General features: G+C 42.8%; 1 protein-coding gene across 1 annotated transcript in view; it reads right to left on the bottom strand.

The window, feature by feature from the left end:
* Positions 1-21,081, bottom strand: part of LOC120060046 (neuronal PAS domain-containing protein 3) — a 199,374-nt gene that overhangs the window by 7,763 nt on the left and 170,530 nt on the right. The window contains exons 8-10 of the mRNA XM_039009108.1: positions 13,337-13,455; positions 2,274-2,467; positions 1,205-1,311 (exon numbers count right to left, since the gene is read on the bottom strand). Of these exons, the coding sequence (XP_038865036.1) occupies positions 1,205-1,311; positions 2,274-2,467; positions 13,337-13,455 (420 nt within the window). The remainder of the gene's footprint in view (positions 1-1,204; positions 1,312-2,273; positions 2,468-13,336; positions 13,456-21,081) is intronic.

Raw genomic sequence — 21,081 nt, 5'->3', positions numbered from 1 at the left:
AAGGACACTCGTCCTACCTGCCCGGCAAACACCTAATAAAGCAAGGGAATTTACACCCTTTACACCCTACAATCCAGCATACAGCACGAAGGGAAAACCCAGGACGCAGCTGAGCTCACAGGACTCCAAAAATGGCAGCCTGCCTAGTACTGAATCCACGTCGCAAAGCCCAATCAAATGGTGCACTGCTCACGCAACGCCTCCTCAGTTTTTACCAGCCACAGTAAAGGTTTCATTGGCGAAACAAACATAGCAAATCATGGCACGTTTTGGAAAAAAAAGTTCAAATAAGCAGAGCGTACCTCGTGCCATGGGCTATAAAAACTGCTCAGTTGGGGTAAAGATGCAAAGACATCTTACAAAGATGACCGCTACTCTTAAAGTAAACTTAGTTCAAAGTTGAACATAAACAAACAAAGAAGACATGCAGCCATTTCATCTCAATGGAATGTTGAGAGTGAACTTGATATCACTTTCACTGGGGTCTTGGTTTCACTTCTCCCTCCCTGGGGTTTGGAGATCAGTGGACTACCTACTGACCTACAGTATGGGGAGGATTTATTTCAATGGCACATAGTTCTAGAGCCCTGATGTTTCCACCCCCAGAGATTTCCCCTGTCCAAAGTAAGTCACCGAGGCAGATCACAATGGATCATCTAGTTGTTGTCTCTCTACAGGCCTATTACACTGATTCCCGGCTTTAGCTCAGCGGACTAACCCCGTCTTGTGGCAGGTAGGCCGACCCGAGTTCAAACCCCAGATGGTCACAGAGGCAGATCATCTAGATGTTGTCTCTCTTCAGGCCTATTACACTGATTCCCGGCTTTAGCTCAGCGGACTAACCCCGTCTTGTGGCAGGTAGGTCGACCCGAGTTCAAACCCCAGATGGTCACAGAGGCAGATCATCTAGATGTTGTCTCTCTTCAGGCCTATTCCACAGATTCTGTACACTGACAAGACCAGAACAACTTTGTTCTGAACAGCAACAGCTCTGCAGTGAAGCAGACGAGGACGATGCTTTTGGTGTTGGGTGGAGAGATGACGCTGGAGATAATTGTGACGGTTGTCCTGATCTGCCCTGAGTGGACCACTACCCATAACAAAAAGCATCCTAAATCAGGAACTTTACTCTGCAATAAAGTGTTCATAGTAAGATGTGCTCAATACTGAGATGTTGTGGTAACGTTTAAAGTATAATACTCACAGTCTAAATGGCTGTGTCGGATGCCCTCCACGTCCTCCGCATGAATGAACTGGTAACACCTCTTCCCTACGATGTCCAATGGCGTCAGGTCCATGTAGTCGCTAATTCTAGAACAGGGATTTGAACAGGATTCAGCATGTAAGGCAAGAGAAGAAGCACCAACGGAAACGGGGAGAGAAAGATTCGAATGGGGTGTCATTACAGTGTAACCAGATAGGCAATTTTTCTTGTCACCCTGATATGTCAAACTAATGACTCTGAGGCAGATAAGCCCACGTATAACTCAGAACATTCAGGAACAAAAGGCTATTATGGAACCTAGGATGTCTTCCCATTCCACATGATAAAATGCCTATCACTTAGTATTGAATATCATCTATCCATTCTTTTTTTGTTCACCCAAAAGCAATCTGTCTACTATCTGTCTTAAATATTGTGCAGTTATTTTCTGATATTTCTAGTCTCCCACAAACCCTATGAAACAGATGAAAGAAGTCCTGATCAGTTTCCCATTTTATTTTCCCGAAAGGCTGAGGCTATCTCACTGTAAAACTGACTGTCCAGATGTGATTTCCCCATAAATAACTGACTGTCTGGTAGACAGCGGTAAAATACATCTCAGTGATCTCAATCCCATAGAGATGAGGACGGGTAGCAAAGAAATACAATGTACAAGATGAGGTGTACAATACATCGGCCTATTACTATGCAATTACAAACAAATCATACAAATAATACGTAACAACACTGTAGTGATTAGAGTGTAACTACCTACACAGGTATAAGAGCAACGTAATGTCAAGTTTTACCCATAATCCATTGTGGATATATTGGTAGTAAGAACCCCTTTTATGTAGTTTTGACAACATTGACATGGGTGATCAAAGTGTTAACAAAAGAGGAGAGTAGTTCTGTGATACGTATTTTATCATGTGTATTTTACAATAATGTGTATTTCATTATCCAAACTATTAATCCCTCATTGAAATGCACTCTTCTCTTGGTGAATACCCATGTATTTCAGTTATGTATTTGACAGTCATGTGGGTAAGGTAAAGTCAAGTCTTACCTATTCTCGCAGTAGACAATGTTGAGGTCCATGTTGACCCGGGTGACAAACATTTGGCAGTCTATGCGCACCTCGTTGATGGTGGGAGGGGGGAGGGCGTGGGCTACCACCACCATGCCCATGATCTGAATGGGTACCGACCGACTGTGGGTCAATGCCATCCGGATTCTCAGCCTGCCTGTAACATGGATCACCTATATGAGGAGGGGGAGAGGGGGGAGGGAGAGAGAGAAAGAGACTGAGTGTTTCAGTCCAAAAGCAGTGATGGAGAATTCTAAACAAAAAATATAGACAGAGAATGGAGGTAGGACACAAATGTTTTCTCCTGAAATGATATTCTACACAAGAGAAGAGAGAGAGAGTTGAAGGTCCTAATTATTGCTAGCTTTAAAGTTTCAGCTAAGCTTTAAAGTCTTTGTAGCTCCATTTTGCCCTAGAGGAGGAATTGAATAGATATGCACACTACACTTTCAGATCCATCCATTTTAATCACTGCCAGTACACCCAGGGGGAATTGTTTTGTAGTCTTTAAACTACTGACACTGGCCTCTCAGTGGCACACCTCTGAGATTGGTGAGACGCGATTATCATCATTCACACAGACAGTTCCTGCTCCCTAAACTCATTCAAAGCCTCAGACCATAGGGGACCTCGGTGCCTCTCCTGCTTCACCAGGGACAGGCAACCCTCAACAATGGGAACGAGACATTGAATGCCAATTGGATAGAGAGACAGAGAGACACACACACACACAAAAAAAAGAACGGCCCTATTTCAGACATGGTGTTGTTTTTGGAGCTTGGGAAGCTAACAGAACATTGACATGTTACAATGGCCCCGTCAGAGTGCTGGCCCAGGAGGAAAATGGTTTTGATGGTGTATGATATCTCCTTTTCAAAGGGAAACGATCAGTGATTGTGACATGCTAGAAGCCATCATCAGTTTCCACAGTTAAATGATACTGACTCCTTTTCCCTGGAGTTTCTCCAGACAAAGAAGGACTGTGAATTGTCGTTTCAAACCCATTTTGAACGCAACTAAATAGGACATCCAATGGCATAGTTGAACATTTTGAAACAGTGTGAGAATCAAAATAGCAGAAAGTGGGTACGAGCCAAGACCTGCTAAATCACATAAAACAGAATGCCAGGAGAGGCATTTTGGGGCTGAAGATTACAGCCTGTCTATAGGGCTTGACGTCACGCTGCTCTCAAATAGACTACTGTTTTTTTTAAGTTGAAGAGTGCAGTGAGACTTTGTTCAAGATCACCAGGGGAATGACTGTGAAGAACAGTTAAGAACAGTTACAGGTACTCTCAATCGACTACCCATGTATATTATATTCTGTTCAATATGCCCCCCATGATTTAGGTGCCTTTTGGCAAACTCCAGGTTTGTCATGTGCCTTTTACTGAGGAGTTGCTTCCGTGTGGCCACTCTACAATAAAGGCCTGATTGGTGGAGTGCTGCTGAGATGATTGTCCTTTGGGAAGGTTGTCCCATCTCCACAGAGGAACTCTGGAGCTCTGTCAGAGTGACCATTGGGTTCCTTGTTACCCCCTTGACCGAGGCACTTCTCCCCCGATTGCTCAGTTTGGCCAGGTGGCCAACTCTAGGAAGAGTCTTGGTGGTTCCAAACTTCTTCCATTTAAGAATGATGGAGGCTACTGTGTTCTTGGGTACCTTCAATGCTCCAGAAATTTGTTGGTACCCTTCTCCAGATCTGTGCCTCGACACAGTCCTGTCTCGGAGCGCTATAGACAATTCCTTCAACCTCATGGCTTGGTTTTTCCTTTGACATGCACTGTCAGCTGTGGGACCGTATATAGACAGGTGTGTGCCTTTCCAAAGCATGTCCAATCAATTGAATTTACCACAGGTGGACTCCAATCAAGTTGTAGAAACATCTCAAGGATGATCAATGGAAACAGGATGCACCTGAATTCAATTTTGAGTTTAATAGCAAAGGGTCTGAATATGTATATAAATAAGGTATTTCTGTTTTTTCTTTTTAAACATTTGAAAAAATGTAAAAAAAACTGTTTTTGCTTTGTCATTATGGGGTACTGTGTGTAGATTGATGAGGAAAACAGATAATTTAATCAATTTTAGAATAAGGCTGTAACGTAACAAAATGTGGAAAAAGTCAAGGGATCTGAATACTTTCCAAATGCACTGTACACTACATGACCAAGGCACTGATGTTGGGCGATTAGGCCTGGCTCGCAGTCAGAGTTCCAATTCATCCCAAAGGTGTTTGATGGGGTTGAGGTCAGGGCTCTCTGCAGGGCAGTCAAGTTCTTCCACAACAATCTCGACAAACCATTTCTGTATGGACCTCGCTTTGTGCTCGGGGGCATTTGGGGGCACCAAGTGGTGCGGCAGTCTAAGGCAGTCTAAGGCATCACTACAGACCCGGGTTCGATCCCGGGCTGTATTACAACCAGCCGTCATCGGGAGTTCCATAGGGCAGCGCACAATTGGCCTAGCATCATCCGGGTTAGGGGAGGGTTTGGCCGGGGTCGGCCGTCATTGTAAATAAGAATTTGTTCTTAACTGACTTGCCTAGTTAAATAAAGGTTAAATAAATAATAATAATACAATTGTCATGCTGAAACAGGAAAGGGCCTTCCCCAAAATGTTGCCACAAAGTTGGAAGCACAGAATCGTCTAGAATGTCATTGTATGCTGTAGCGTTAAGATTTCCCTTCACTGGAACTAAGGGGCCTAGCCCGAACCATGAAAAACATGGTTTTTCAGGCCTCCTGAGTGGCGCAGTGGTCTAAGGCAGTGCATCGCAGTGCTAGCTGTGCCACTAGAGATTCTGAGTTCGAGTCCAGGCTCTGTCGCAGCCGGCCGTGACCGAGAGACCCATGGGGCGGCCCACAATTGGCCCAGCATCATCCGGGTTAGGGGAGGGTTTGGCCGGCAGGGAGATCCTTGTCTCACCGTGCACTAGCGACTCCTGGAGTGGGCTGGGCGTAGTGCACGCTGACACGGTCTCCAGGTGTATGGTGTTTCCTCTGACACATTGGTGTGGCTGGCTTCTGGGTTAAGTGGGCATTGTGTCAAGAAGCAGTGCGGCTTGGTTGGGTTGTGATTTTCTGAGGACGCATGGCTCTCGGCATTCGCCTCTCCTGAGTTCGTACGGGAGTTGCAGCGATGGGACAAGACTGTAACTACCAATTGGATACCACAAAATTGGGGAGAAAAAGAGGTAAAAAAATATATATATTTATAAAAAACATAAAAACAACCCCAGACCATTATTCCTCCTCCACCAAACTTTACAGTTGACATTGGGGCATGTAGCGTTCTCCTGGCATCCGCCAAACCTAGATTTGTCCGTCGGACTGCCAAGTGGGGAAGCGTGATTCATTACTCCAGAGAAAGCATTGCCACTGCTCCAGAGTCCAATGGTGGCTAGCTTTATAGCACTCCTGTCAATGCTTGGCATGAAGCTCCCAACAGTTCTTGTGCTGAAGTTGCTTCCAGAGGCAGTTTGGAACTCGGTAGTGAGTGTTGCAACCGAGGACAAACGATTCAGCATACTTTTGTCCGCATACTTTTGTATATATAGTGTATGCGTTAGATATATTTGATGTGTTATATACTGTATATTCTATATGAGTTAAATATGTGATCGATATATACAATGCTTTCAGAAAGTATTCACACCCCTTTACTTTTCCACATCTTTGTTGTGTTACAGACTGAATTTAAAATGGAAATGGATTAAATTCGGATTTTGTGTCAAGGATCTACACACAATAGCCCATATTGTCAAGGGAAATTTAGTTTGTAGAAAAAAATAATTATTAATAAAAAGTGTCAAGCTGAAATGTCTTGAGTTAAGTATTCAACCCCTTTGAATACTTAACTCAAGCCTAACTAAGTTCAGGAGTAAACAAATCGCATAAGAAGTTGCATGGACTCATTCCATGTTCAATAATAGTGGTTAACATGATTTTTTGAATGACTACCACATCTCTGTACCCCACACATACAATTATCTGTACAGATTCAACCACAAAGACCAGGGAGGTTTTTCAAAGCCTCACAAAGAAGGTTGGTAAATCTGTAAAAATTACAAAAGCAGATGCTGAAAATCCCTTTGAACATGGTGAAGTTATTAATTAGGCTTTGGATGGTGTATCAATACACCCAGTTACTACAAATATACAGGCTCTTTCCTAACAGTTGCCAGAGAGGAAGGAAACCACTCAGGGATTTCACCATGAGACCAATGGTGATTTTAAAAAAGTTACAGAGTTTAATAGTAGTGATATCAAAAACTGAGGATGGATCAAGAACATTGTGATTACTCCACAATACAGGACAGAGAGAAAGGGAGGCCTGTACAGAATACAAATATTCTACAATATGCATCCTGTTTGCGACAAAAACTGCAAAAAATGTGGCAAAGAAATGAACTTTTAGTCCTGAATACAAAGCGTTATGTTTGGGGCATATCCAACACATCACTGAGTACCACTCTTCATATTTTCAAGCATGGTGGTGGCTGCATCATGTTATGGGTATGCTTGTCATCAGCAAGGACAAGGAAGTTTTTTAGGATAAAAATAAACGGAATACAACTATAACCACAGGCAAAATCCCAGAGGAAAACCTGGTTCGGTCTGCTTTCCACCAGATACTGGGAGATGAATTCACCTTTCAACAGGACAATAACCTAAAGCACAAGACCAAATATACACTGGAGTTGCTTACCAAGACGACATTGAATGTCCCTGAGTTTTGACTTAAATTTGCTTGAAGATCTATGGCAAGACTTGAAAAATGTCTGTCTAGCAATGATCAACAATCAACTTGGCAATTTAAAAAAATAATAATGGGAAAATATTGTACGATCCAGGTGTGCAAAGCTCTTAGAGACTTACCCCAAAATAACCAAAGCTGTAATCGCTGCCAAAGGTGCTTTGACAAAGTATTGACTCAGGGCTGGGAATACTTATGTATATTACATGTCTGTATTTAATTTTAAATACATTTGCTAAAATTTCTAAGAACATGTTTTCACTTTGTCATTATGGGGTGTTGTGTGTAGATTGGTGAGAAAAATATATATTTAATAAATTTTGAATTCTGTCTGTAACACAACAAAATCTGGAATAAGTTAAGAGGTATAAATAATTTCTGAAGGTACTGTATGTCCCCAATATTTTGTAGCTACATTAATTCCTGTAATATTTTACATCGTGTACAGTTGAAGTCGGAAGTTTACATACACCTTAGCCAAATACATTTAAACTCAGTTTTTCACAATTCCTGACATTTAATCCTAATAAAAATTCCCTGTCTTAGTTCAGTTAGGATCACCACTTCATTTTAAGAATGTGAAATGTCAGAATAATAGTAGAGAGAATGGTTTATTTCAGCTTTTATTTCTTTCATCACATTCCCAGTGGGTCAGAAGTTTACATACACTCAATTAGTATTTGGTAGCATTGCCTTTAAATTGTTTAATTTGGCTCAAACGTTTCGGGTAGCCTTCCACAAGCTTCCCACAATAAGTTGGGTGAATTTTGGCCCATTCCTCCTGACAGAGCTGGTGTAACTGAGTCAGGTTTGTAGGCCTCCTTGCTCGCACGCGCCTTTTCAGTTCTGCCCACAAATTTTCTATAGGATTGAGGTCAGGGCTTTGTGATGGCCACTCCAATACCTTGACTTTGTTGTCCTTAAGCCATTTTGCCACAACTTTGGAAGTATGATTGGGGTCGTTGTCCATTTGGAAGACCCATTTGCGACCAAGCTTTAACTTCCTGACTGATGTCTTGAGATGTTGTTTCAATATATTCACATAATTTTCCTGGCTCAAGATGCCATCTATTTTGTGAAGTGCACCAGCCCTCCTGCAGCAAAGCACCGCCACAACATGATGCTGCCTCCCTTGTGCTTCACGGTTTGGATGGTGTTCATCGGCTTGCAAGCATCCCCCTTTTTCCTCCAAACATAACAATGGTCATTGTGGCCGAACGGTTCTATTTGTGTTTCATCAGACCAGAGGACATTTCTCCAACAAGTACGATCTTTGTCCCCATGTGTAGTTGCAAACCGTAGTCTGGCTTTTTTATGGCGGTTTTGGAGCAGTGGCTTCTTCCTTGCTGAGCGGCCTTTCAGGTTATATCGATATAGGACTTGTTTTACTGTGGATATAGATACTTTTGTACCTGTTTCCTCCAGCATCTTCACAAGGTCCTTTGCTGTTGTTCTGGGATTGATTTGCACTTTTCGCACCAAAGTACGTTCACCTCTAGGAGACAGAACGCGTCTCCTTCCTGAGCGGTATGACGGCTGTGTGGTCCCATGGTGTTTATACTTGCATACTATTATTTGTACAGATGAATGTTGTACCTTCAGGCGTTTGGAAATTGCTCCCAAGGATGAATTTTCCAAGCTGTTTAAAGGCACAGTCAACTTAGTGTATGTAAACTTCTGACCCACTGAAATTCTGAGACAGTGAATTATAAGTTAAATAATCTGTCTGTAAACAATTGTTGGAAAAATTACTTGTGGCATGCACAAAGTAGATGTCCTAACTGACTTGCCAAAACTATAGTTTGTTAATAAAACATTTGTGGAGTGGTTGAAAAACTAATTTTAATGACTCCAACCTAAGTGTATGTAAACGTCCGACTTCAACTGTATGTATCATATCAATCAATGTCTGGTTGATCCATTCAGAATCACTCTGCATATGAGAGTTCCCTACAGTCCATTGGGCAGCAAGGTGTTGAACAGATCTAGGGCAGCAGGTAGCCTAGTGGTTCGAATCCCTCAGCTGACAAGGTGAAAAACGTGACATCTTTCAAATATAGTTTTAGCGTTTGCTTTAGCCTGCCTGAAACCTGGGTAGGTAGGGTTCTGCTCTTTTCCAACTTCTCAATTAGTTCCAGTGTGCCAGGCAAGCTCAATCAAGCCCAGCTTTACTTTTTGAAATGATTTGAAATAGTACTTGAACCCAGGTCTGGAACAATCTGCCGATCAGGCTCACACATCAGTCAGACAGTATGCTGTCTATCTTGATCAGACCTCAGAGTGACGGCCAGGCAGGTGCTGACACACATTTGACAAGGCTGTTGGTTGGCAGGTTTCAATAGGACATCACAGCAGCACAACGAAACCAGGGCAGAGGAAGACATCTAATGACTGTACTGGCTGGATGGAACAAGCCCATGATGCTTTGCTCCAGAGGACACCATCCTTTGCAAAAATAAAATACACACCGCTCTGCTTCACTCAATTGAATACAAAGGAGCTCTCTGTTAAATAAATAAACATTCAAATGTATTAAAAACATACAAAATGGAAATTCTATTTTCAGAAGCCCAAAGCTTGGGGCATTAAAAGTTAGTTTGAAAAAGACAACTTTTCAAGTAATTGCCACAAAGCAAACGGCGGCTAGCTAGATTGCTGCAGGAGTGCTCTTGGCAAGAACATCATAAGCTCTGGCGAAACATTAAATATGCTCAAGCAGCTAAATGCAAACTGACACGGCAAGGGTTCACAACAGCGGCAGTGAGAGGCAGATGAATAGCATATCTCAATTTAATACAAGCCAACATAACAAAGGGATCAATTTTTATAATTCATGGTTCAGCACACAATGCACTCTCTCCCCCGCCAGTGAATATAGAAGAGGTATACATAAGAAATAAGATTCATCTGTTCCCAGGGATTCTCTGGAGTGCTTTTGAAATGTGATACAGCACAAATAATGATGGAGAACCTTTACATGAGCGTATTAAATGAGATGGGCTGAGATCTGTTTAAAAAAGATGGGTTTAAAGCTAGAGCAGAATTCACTTTGATTTGACCTCCAGAGTGAAGTGGGGATATAAGCGGCCATGATGCGTGCCGCCGACGCTGCCGTGCATCACCTCGCTTCGCCGCCCAGGCTCTCAGGTGGAGGAGCAGATCACCTAATGCCTGGTGGATGCTGTATGCAAAATTCATACCTACAAAACCACCCGCCTGTAACAACACAAGTGTTGACTTAATTTAAAGTAAACGCAATAAGAGGTGTCCTTGTCTGGCCTGTAATGTATGCATGTGTGTGTATGTGAATATTTATGCTTGGGCACCATGGCGTCCATACTTCATGGTTATTTGCATATGTCTGGGTGGCCATGGCAAACAACATGGGAGATGTAGAACTATGGAAAGATACTTTTGGATTCCCTCTCTCTCTCTCTCTCTCTCTCTCTCTCTCTCTCTCTCTCTCTCTCTCTCTTTATTTATCTACACAGGGACTCATTATGAATGGGCTGTAGGAACAGAAAAAGGGCACCCAACACTTTCCCACCTCCACCACTTCCTGTTCTTTTCTCCTTTCTCTCTCTCTCTCTCTCTCTCTCTCTCTCTCTCTCTCTCTCTCTCTCTCTCTCTCTCTCTCTCTCTCTCTCTCTCTCTCTCTCTCTCTCTCTCTCTCTCTCCCTATCCCACTCCCTCTCTCTTGCTCCCTTTCTCTCTCCCTTTCTCTCTCCCTTTCTCTCTCTCTCTCTCTCTCCCTTTCTCTCTCTCTCTCTCTCTCTCTCTCTCTCTCTCTCTCCCTTTCTCTCTCTCTCTCTCTCTCTCTCTCTCTCTCTCTCTCTCTCTCTCTCTCTCTCTCTCTCTCTCTCTCTCTCTCTCTCTCTCTCTCTCTCTCTCTCTCTCTCTCTCTCTCTCTCTCTCTCTCTCTCTCTCTCTCTCTCTCTCTCTCTCTCTCTCTCTCTCTCTCTCTCTCTCTCTCTCTCTCTCTCTCTCTCTCTCTCTCTCTCTCTCTCTCTCTCTCTCTCTCTCTCTGTCTCTCTCTCTCTATCCCTCTCTCAGGAAGAGCCTTAGTTCACTACCATAGCCAGCCATTATCGTCCAAGACCAACGAAACCCAATTTTTGGTGTCAAGTCAGACGGTCAATTTCTTTCTACCTTCTCATTCTTAGTCCGGCAAACTTTGCTACTGCAAATACAATAAAGGCATTGGAGAGATATATCCAATCCCGCTCCACTGCTGTTGGGTTTACCCTTGAGAACACAAAGTGCATTAGGGTGGGATAATGCCAGAATGAGGCCAGACACAGACAAAGAGACAGAGATGATATGGAGATCCTTGGAGAGAGATAGAGGCATCAGAATGAGGCTGGGCTCGTCCCCGTGTGTCCTTACAGCCCATAACATCAGCCTTAATCCTATATCTCTGTTCCAAACCCCAGAAGCCACACATCTTATCAACTTAATGTTGAGCCTGCTTGAATTTCTCTATAAAATAATGTTAACACCGACAGCTACAATTTTTCTGACATGCTATGAGTATGATGATGACTACAGGCCCGTAGAATTACATATAGAACGCCATACACTGAATATACAAAACATTAAGAACGTGAGCCAGCATCCCTGTGGAACGCTTTTGATACCTTCTAGAGCTTCTGACACCTTGTGAGGGGGGGGGGGGGGGGGGAACTCAATATCAGGATGTTGTTCTTAATGTTTTGTATATTCAGTGTATTTACAGTGTTTTCCACATTTTGTTACATTACAGCCTTATTCTAAAATGGATTAAATAAAAAAAATCTATCTACACACATTACCCTATAATGACAAAGCGAAAATGTTTTTTTTGTCATGTTAACAAATATATACAAAAATGAAAAACAAAAATACCTTATTTACATAAGTATTCAGACCCTTTGCTATGAGACTTGAAATTGAGCTCAGGTGCATCATGTTTCCATTGATCATCCTTGAGATGTCTCTAAATTCAATTGATTGGACATGATTTGCAAAGGCACACACCTGTCCCACAGTTGACAGTGCATGTCTGAGTAAAAACCAAGCCATGAAATCGAAGGAATTGTCCGTAGAGCTCCGAGACAGGATTGTGTTGAGGCACAGATCTGGAGAAGGGTACCAACACATTTCTGCAGCATTGAAGGTCCTCAAGAACACAGTGGCTTCCATCATTCTTAAATGGAAGAAGTTAAGAACCACCAAGACTCTTCCTAGAGCTGGCCGCCCGGCCAAATTGAGCAATTGGGGGAGAAGGGCCTTGGTCAGGGAGGTGGCCAAGAACACGATGGTCACTCTGACAGAGCTCCAGAGTTCCTTTGTGAAGATGGGAGAACCTTCCAGAAAGACAACCATCTCTGCAGCACTCCACCAATTAGGCCTTTATGGTAGAGTGGCCAGACAGAAGCCACTCCTCAGTAAAAGGCACATTACAGCTCACTTGGAGATTTGCCAAAAGGCACCTAAAGGACACTCAGACCATGAGAAACAAGATTCTATGGTCTGATGAAATCAAGATTGAACTCTTTGGCCTAAATGCCAAGTGTCACATCTGGAGAAAACCTGGCACCATCCTTACGGTGAAGCATGGTGGTGGCAGCATGGGGGGGGGGGGGGGGGGGGGTGGTTGTTCCTAATGTTTGGTATACTCAGTGTAAAATGTTAAAATCCTTGATGAAAACCTGCTCCAGAGCGCTCAGGACCTCAGACTGGGGCGAAGGTTCACCTTCCAACAGGACAATGACCATAAGCACACAGCCAAGACAACACAGGAGTGTCTTCGGGACAAGTCTCTGAATGTCCTTGAGTGGCCCAGCCAGAGCCCGGACTTGAACCCGATCTAACATCTCTGGAGAGACCTGAAAATAGCTGCGTAGCAAAGCTCCCCATCCAACCTCACAAAGCTTGAGAGGATCTGCAGAGAAGATTCAGAGAAACTCCACAAATACAAGTGTGCCAAGCTTGCCAAAGGTGCTTCAACAAAGTACTGAGTAAAGGGTCTGAATACTTATGTAAATTTGATATTTTTATTAAATTTGCGAAAATGTCGAAAAACCTGTTTTTGCTTTTTCATTGTGAGGTATTGTGTGTAGATTGACGAGGGGTAAAAAATGATTTAATCCATTTTTGAATAAGGCTGTAACGTAACAAAATGTGGAAAAAGTCAAGGGGTCTGAATACTTACCGATTTGACTGTATGTATGTAACACCATACTGCTGAGGGAATGTGGATTAAAGGATCTCTGTGGCTTGGCCACTGTGCCTCTGGGTCTTACCTTATAGCCTGAAGACTTGATGTGGACACCTCTCTTGGTCAGTGTGGACTTCATACGGATGAAGAAGGAGCGCTCTAGAGTGTTGTCTGGGGAAAGCAGGCTGGGGCTGGTGGACTCAACTGTGGAGGCAAACACACACACACACGGTTACTTTACATTACCTGGCCAATACATGTGTGTGTTTTGTAGTAGTGTTTTGTAGTAAGCCTAAGAGAGGTGGCGCGATATTAAGTAAGAAGGGCAGACGTAGTAACTTCTCATTGAGTTTCTATCATCTCCCAGGTAATCTTCTAATTTGGAAAAAAAACTCAATCAAAACAACACAATACAAGTTGCCAATATAAGTTGGACAATGTTTTAATCATGTTCTGTAATAGGGTACAACCTCTGCTTCGTCTAACACTGTAATTGTTAAAAAGTCAAGTGCATGTTTCTCTTTACTGAGCTCAAGTGTAGTATGTATTCTCCATGAAGTACAATATTTCAATTTCATGTAATGGAATACTTATTAGAGTTGATTCACGTTTTTTTTATTTGCACAAACAAACAAGCGTGACATTGTCAATGAATTACAGCTCATCTAACTCTAAACAATGATATTCATCCTTGATTCAACAAAGTTCAAGATCTGAAGTCAATTCTAAACATACGTTAGTCATCTTCATCTCAACGTATTTAAAAACGACCACAACTGAGGTCAGTCTGAGTCTCGGCAACAGAACACAACAAGGATACCTATTAGTCAAAGGTGAAACGGTCCATTTGTCACTCTGTGTCCCTGCGCTCCTGATCAAGGCTTAATAATCAAATGCATATTCATAACATTCAATCCATCTGGGGAGATAATATAGGTGCAGACAGGCCCGCCCCTCCTTGTCTCACTGACTGTGTGTGTGTGTGTGTGTGTGTGTGTGTGTGTGTGTGTGTGTGTGTGTGTGTGTGTGTGTGTGTGTGTGAGTAGACTTGTTAAACTATACTTTTGGGGACCAGAAGTCCCAACAAGAATAGGAAACTAAGGAAAATTGGGTTGATTATTGGGTTGATTATTGATTAAAGGCTATTTCTAAGGGGTTTAGTGTTAAGGTTAGAATTAGAGTTAGGATTAGAATTATGGTTAGGATTAAAATAAGGGGTTAACGGTAAGGTTTAGGAGCCTCCTGAATGGCGCAGCGATCTAAGGCACTGCTAGCGGCGTCACTACAGATCCAGGTTTGATACATGGCTTTGTCGCAGCCGGCCCCGACCGGGAGACCCATGAGGCGGCGCACAATTGGCCCAGAGTTGTCCGGGTTAGGGGAGGGTTTGGCCGGCCGGGATGTCCTTGTCCCATCGCGCACTAGCAACTCCTGTGGCGGGCAAGGTGCATGCACTCTGACACGGTCGCCAGGTGTACGGTGTTTCCTCCAACACATTGGTGCAGCTGGCTTCCGGGTTAAGCGAGCAGTGTGTCAATAAGCAGTGCGGGTTGTGTTTTGGAGGATGCACGGCTCTCGAGCGTCGCCTCTCTAGAGTCCGCACGAGAGTTGCAGCGATGGGACAAGACTATAAAAATTGGGAAGAAAAATGTGTAAAGGTAAGGTTCAGGGTTAGGAGTTAAGGTTAGGTTCAGGGTTAAGGTTAGGCTTTGGGGTTAAGGTTAGTGTTAGGGTTAAGTTTAGGGTTAGGTTTAGGGTTAGGTGTTAGGGAAAATAGGATTTTGAATGGGAATCAATGTTGCGTCCCCAGGTTAGTTAAACAAGACCGTGTGTGTGTGTGTGTGGGTGTGTGTGTGTGTGTGTGTGTGTGTGTGTGTGTGTGTGTGTGTGTGTGTGTGTGTGTGTGTGTGTGTGTGTGTGTGTGTGTGTGTGTGTGTGTGTGTGTGTGTGTGTGTGTGTGTGTGTGTGCGTGTGCATGCGTTTGTCTCCCCTGACTGTCTCTGTCCCCAAAGCTGGACAGGACATTAGACAGCCTCCACTTTACTCTACAGGCAGACAGGCAGACACACAGCCATGGACAAGACTAGGAGATTACATTGAAATGGGATTACTAAAACAGCACACCTGGAAAATCCGGTTTTCTGCTACTCTGCATATAACAAGGCTGCAGTGACTTTGGGTCTCTGGAACCGGAAACAATGTGATCAGTGTAAAGGAGGAGGGTGGGGATGGAGGGATGAAGGGAGGGGTGAAGAGGCCGGGGGGGAGGGGGTGAGGGGTGGTGGTGCCATTCTCTTTCACAAGGCGACATTTTTTTCTCTTCTTTTCTGAGGACATGAATTAAATGTCATTTAAAATCTAACCAGTCCTTTATCACTCTGGGGAGAAGCCAGAGCCATGTTATATTTAGTCATTTCATTTCTTCTGATTAAATATGAATTACTATGAAATTTTGCTCATCATCTAACACAGCAGAATACGCCAACAGCTTTTTAATACACTGTATAAGCAGCAGCAGCCACAAACTTCAGCAGTAGCTCTAGGAGTTTAATTCGCCTCTCTAATCCAATCACATCAACCTTATTTCTCTTATCACAGATTCCCATTTTGAATTAAATGAGCTCATTAGTTTTAATCAAAGGCAGAGAGATCAAAACGTACACTTAAATGCTTTAGATCAGAGCTGCCAGTCAGCTGCAGAGTTCTATTTTACTAAAACACAAGATCAGAGCCTCTTCGAACTGAGAATTTTCATTAGGGAAGGAGGGAAGGCACGAGCCAACCGACTGGCCTTAAAGACACAGGGCTCTTTTTTCACCCTACGGACGTCTAACTAAAGCAACATCAGAGTCATTTGTGAGGGGTTGGGGGGGGGGGGTGGTGTGTTTCCCCACCAGTGGGCTTCTGTTAGTTGGCGGTTATGATGTGAATGTGAATTATAGACTGGGCAATTTACGAGTCAGACACGTCGAACGCCATTGCAATACTTTCTTCATCAAACGAATGGTAATATCTGGTCTGTTGGAGCATTACTCTGATTATTATAGTGTGGAGTGGCACAGGGGATCATTTGTGTTCCTAGATAGAGAGGCTGATTTCACATGATAGTGTATTCGTCCCAAATGGCACCCTAATCCCTTTATAGTGCGCTACTTTTGAGACTTTGGTCAAAATGAGTGCACTATATAGGGGAAAGGGTGCCATTTGGGACACACTCGTGGTTCTATTGCGAGGGCAGCCCCAGCCCAATGAATGGTTTTGATACTGCATGGGAGAATAATGATTTACTGTACTGTAGGTATGTGTTATAGGGTTGTAATACATGAAGTACCGTGCTAACACGTAAACCATAGAGTGATTACCACCTAATCGTTTGGTCAAGTGACCATATTGAGATCCATGCATGTTTATGTTGATAGTAAAAAGAGAGCAGTGCGCAAATCTTGAAAAGTTAATGTAGCCTACCACATTTTTACATGTAGAGTAAGCAGCCGTCAAACATCAAGTGCCAGAGCACTTTGCAGTGAAATGTGAAACTATACAAGACAATAAGCTTTACAAGCCTGGATCTAATATAAAAAATGACACCATAAAAGATTACTTCTTAAAAAGAAAAAATAATTTGTGAGCATAATTTACGGTTTGGCAGGGTCTGCCGGTCTGGATTAATTTTCCTGATGAAAGCCCTCAGAATGAACCATCTCTGTGTGTAAGTGATGAGACTTTAAAAGTATTACTTTCTGTGCTGTGGTGTTGATTGTTGACCATCATCAATAACCCACTGGCAGTTCTTTAGCCCCCTGTTGCTCCTCTCCTCTCCCTGACATCCCCCGTCACCATACCATTTCTACACACCTGGGACGACTCAGAGGAGGAAGCTGCTACAAAGCCAAGACACTTCTACAAGCTACAAGCTCCCTGTCTTAAATGACTTATATGCCTTAGCGAGGCTCCCCTACTCCGGCTGCTAATATTCCTCAATTTACATTTATATAAATATTAGTACCAATTCACAGCGTCAAGCATTTAACGCACAGATAAATCAAGATAAAGTGTATAGCCCATGGCTCAGGCTCAGTGTGTCTGTCCTCCATATCTAGATGCGGGGAGGTCCTTGTCTCGCCCCGCTCTGATGAATGAGGGCCTCTCTCTGTACATTAGTAATGATATATAATGCACCAGGCCCTGTACTAATTGGAAGGCTCTGCTGGCTGGCTTCATATTGAGAGGTAGAGGGTGATTTTTCAATACAGCTTGCCTTTGTGTTTGGGAGAGAAAGTGTGTCTGTGTGTGTGTGAGAGAGAGAGTCAGTGTGCGTGTGTGTGTGTGTGTGTGTGTGTGTGTGTGTGTGTGTGTGTGTGTGTGTGTGTGTGTGTGTGTGTGTGTGTGTGTGTGTGTGTGTGTGTGTGTGTGTGTGTGTGTGTGTGTGTGTGTGTCTATGTGTGAGCGGGATGTGAAACATACAGAGAGAGACTTGTATTGTAATGGCACCTTTAATAATTAGAGGTTGACAGGAAAAATGCCGTGACGCACCTTGTCCTCCTCTGTCACTTGTGCCTCCTATCCTCTACACCCAGTAACCCTCTAGCCAACACTCCCAGGGAGGGAGATGAATTAAAAACATACAGCTATACCATGCATCATTTCAGGCAGTGACATTCAAAAGAAATTAAAAATGCAATAATTTTCACATTTTCCTATATGGCGAATTCAAGATATCAACTAATAATTGAGGTACTGTGACAGGTGTCCAGTTTTACAGTGGGAGTGGAAAGGGTGAATACGTTCTGTATTTCTCTCAAGAGTGGAAAACTGGATTCATGTATCTTTTTGCATCAAGGTCAATATCATTCTTAAATGGTTGCCAATAGACGCCATTTCAACATCATGCAATGCCACTGAGACGGCTAGTGGTGGGAATCTGTACATATCATACAGAGCTGTGCTCTCCCTACAGGACCCCCTGAGACCTTTCAAGAGGCACCTCTTATATTGTAATACAATACAATAGCTGCATTTCCTTGACGGCCAATTTCGCTCTCCATCACTAAGTGTGCCCAGCCACTTTGCTGATTTCACAATACATCTCTGAAGATAAATTACGATAAACAGAAGCAAATATGTTCCAATATGTTTCTCCTAGACCAAGTGATTATGTTAATTGATGAAAACACATTTTTCCAACCAAACATGGAGCACCTCTAATATAGTTGAATAAAGTGGTGATATGCCTTGGTTGACAATACAGAAAGTATAGGATACAAAAGGTGTTTCTAAGAGTAATTTCTACATGATATACACTGAATAATAAAAACTGAAGTACCAACGTGACTAAACCAGCAACAAGGAAAAATACTTTGTTTGAAAACTAAACTTCCAAAGGTTTTCCCTGAAATATTCTCTAAACCCCCCTACATGTACATAGTGCCAATATGATAACTACAACATGACAAACCATGAGTATAAATACACTCATATAAGGGTCTACTCATAAATATATCCTTTATAAACTGTCCTGTTCGCATTTGCTTGGAAAACTAAACTTCCAACGATTTCCCCTAAAACACTCTCTAGATCTTCTCTCTATTTGAGAGCCGTATCTATCTAAGCTGGAACCCCACCTGAGTCACCATGTCAAGCGCTAGATGAAGGAAACATGAGGCGTGCTTACAGGCGTACGTTTACAGCCAAATGGAAGGATTAAACGCTAACGCAACAACGATCAACACAGCAGATCAATTTGGAGGTGCAAATAAAGCTGAAAGGCCCCGAAGAGTGAAGTGATAATTAAATCCCAAGTTGTAAATGCTCTTTAAAAGGTTTTCTCTCAAATTGACATAAATCCCTTCAAATTCATTTATTATTCCAATCAGGGAGCTACAGCCATATAGTCCATCAACGTGAATAACAAAAACAGGGGTCTTGTTGACTAACTAACAATAATTTCTATTGTGTCTATTAAAATGTAAAAGGCTAAATCAGAAGCCAAACGAGTTTGTCATTAAAAGAACTGAGGATGAATATTGATCTCTTCAACATCAAGTTTTCAGATGCCCAGCCCGCATCTACATGCTGTTTAACGTATCAGACCAGACTTCATAGAGACCTTCCATACACTGATTATGGTTATCCCAACCACAAATACAGTACCAGTAAAAAGTTTGGACACACCTACTCATTCAAGAGTTTTTCTTAATTTTTTTTACTATTTTCTACACTGCAGACATCAAAACTATGAAATAACACATATGGAATCATGTAGTTACCAGAAAAGTGTTAAACAAATCTAAATATATTTTATATTTGAGATTCTTCAAAGTAGCCACCCTTTGCCTTGATGACAGCTTTGCACACTCTTGGCATTCTCTCAACCAGTTTCATGAGGTAGTCACCTGGAATGCATTTCAATGAACAGGTGTGCCTTGCTAACAATTTATTTGTGGAATTCTTTTCCTTCTTAATGCATTTGAGCCAATCAGTTGTGTTGTGACAAGGTAGGGGTGGTATACAGAAGATAGCCCTATTTGGTCAAAGACCAAGTCCATATTATGGCAAGAACAGCTCAAAAAAGCAAAGAGAAACAACAGTCCATCATTACTTTAAGACATGAAGGTCAGTCAATACGGAAAATTTCAAGAACTTTGAAAGTTTCAAGTGCAGTCGCAAAAACCATCAAGCGCTATAAAGAAACTGGCTCTCATGAGGACTGCCACAGGAAAAGAAGACGCAGAGTTACCTCCGCTGCAGAGGATAAGTTCATTAGAGCCTCAGAAATTGCAGCCCAAATAAATGCTTCACAGAGTTGAAGTAACAGACACATCTTAACATGAACTGTTCAGAGGAGACTGTGTGAAGCAGTGGTAGAGCAATGGCGCCGGAGAAGAAGGCTGATGTTTTACGTGTCCCCAACCGATTGTGTTTTTTGTTCGTTTATTTGCGTTGTTTGCAACTTTTTTTTCTCTTATTTTGTACATAATGTTGCTGCTACCGTCTCTTATGACCGAAAATAACTTCTGGAGATCAGGACTGCGATTACTCACCACGGACTGGGAGAATCCTTTTTTTCCTTTAACAAGTCCAACGCGAATGATATACTGCTTTCTCGGGAACAGGCCCAGATCCCTGTCATTTGCGTGAAGAGGAGGCGGAGAAAAAGGGGCCAGAGGGCGGGCTGCCTTCTTAGAATTCGTAGGCGATCTAATAAACCTCCTCTTCCTTCCATTCTGCTAGAAAACGTACAATCTTTGGAGAATAAAATAGATGACCTACGCGGAAGATTAAACTACCAACGGGACATTCAAAACTGTAATATCTTATGCTTCACAGAGTCGTGGCTGAACGACAACACTTATAACATACAGCTGGCTGGTTATACACTGCACCGGCAGGATAGAACAGCGGCGTCTGGTAAGACAAGGGGCGGCGGACTATGTATTTTTGTAAACAACAGCTGGTGCACAATATCTAAGAAAGTCTCTAGCTATTGCTCGCCTGAGGCAGAGTATCTCATGATAAGCTGCAGACCACACTATCTACCTAGAGAGTTTTCATCTATATTTTCGTAGCTGTTTACATACCACCACAGTCAGAGGCTGGCACTAAGACAGCATTGAATGAGCTGTATTCCGCCATAAGCAAACAAGAAAATGCTCACCCAGAGGCAGCGCTCCTTGTAGCCGGGGACTTTAATGCAGGGAAACTTAAATTTGTTTTCCTTCATTTCTATCAGCATGTTAAATGTGCAACCAGAAGGAAAACACTCTGGGCCACCTTTACTCCACACACAGAGACACATACAAAGCTCTCCCTCGCGCTCCATTCGGCAAATCT

This window comes from Salvelinus namaycush, chromosome 15, assembly GCF_016432855.1.
Source record: "Salvelinus namaycush isolate Seneca chromosome 15, SaNama_1.0, whole genome shotgun sequence".
NCBI classification, from domain to species: domain Eukaryota; kingdom Metazoa; phylum Chordata; class Actinopteri; order Salmoniformes; family Salmonidae; genus Salvelinus; species Salvelinus namaycush.
The sequence above is the reverse complement of the archived record's forward strand: the minus strand, read 5'-3'. Positions and strand labels throughout refer to the sequence as shown.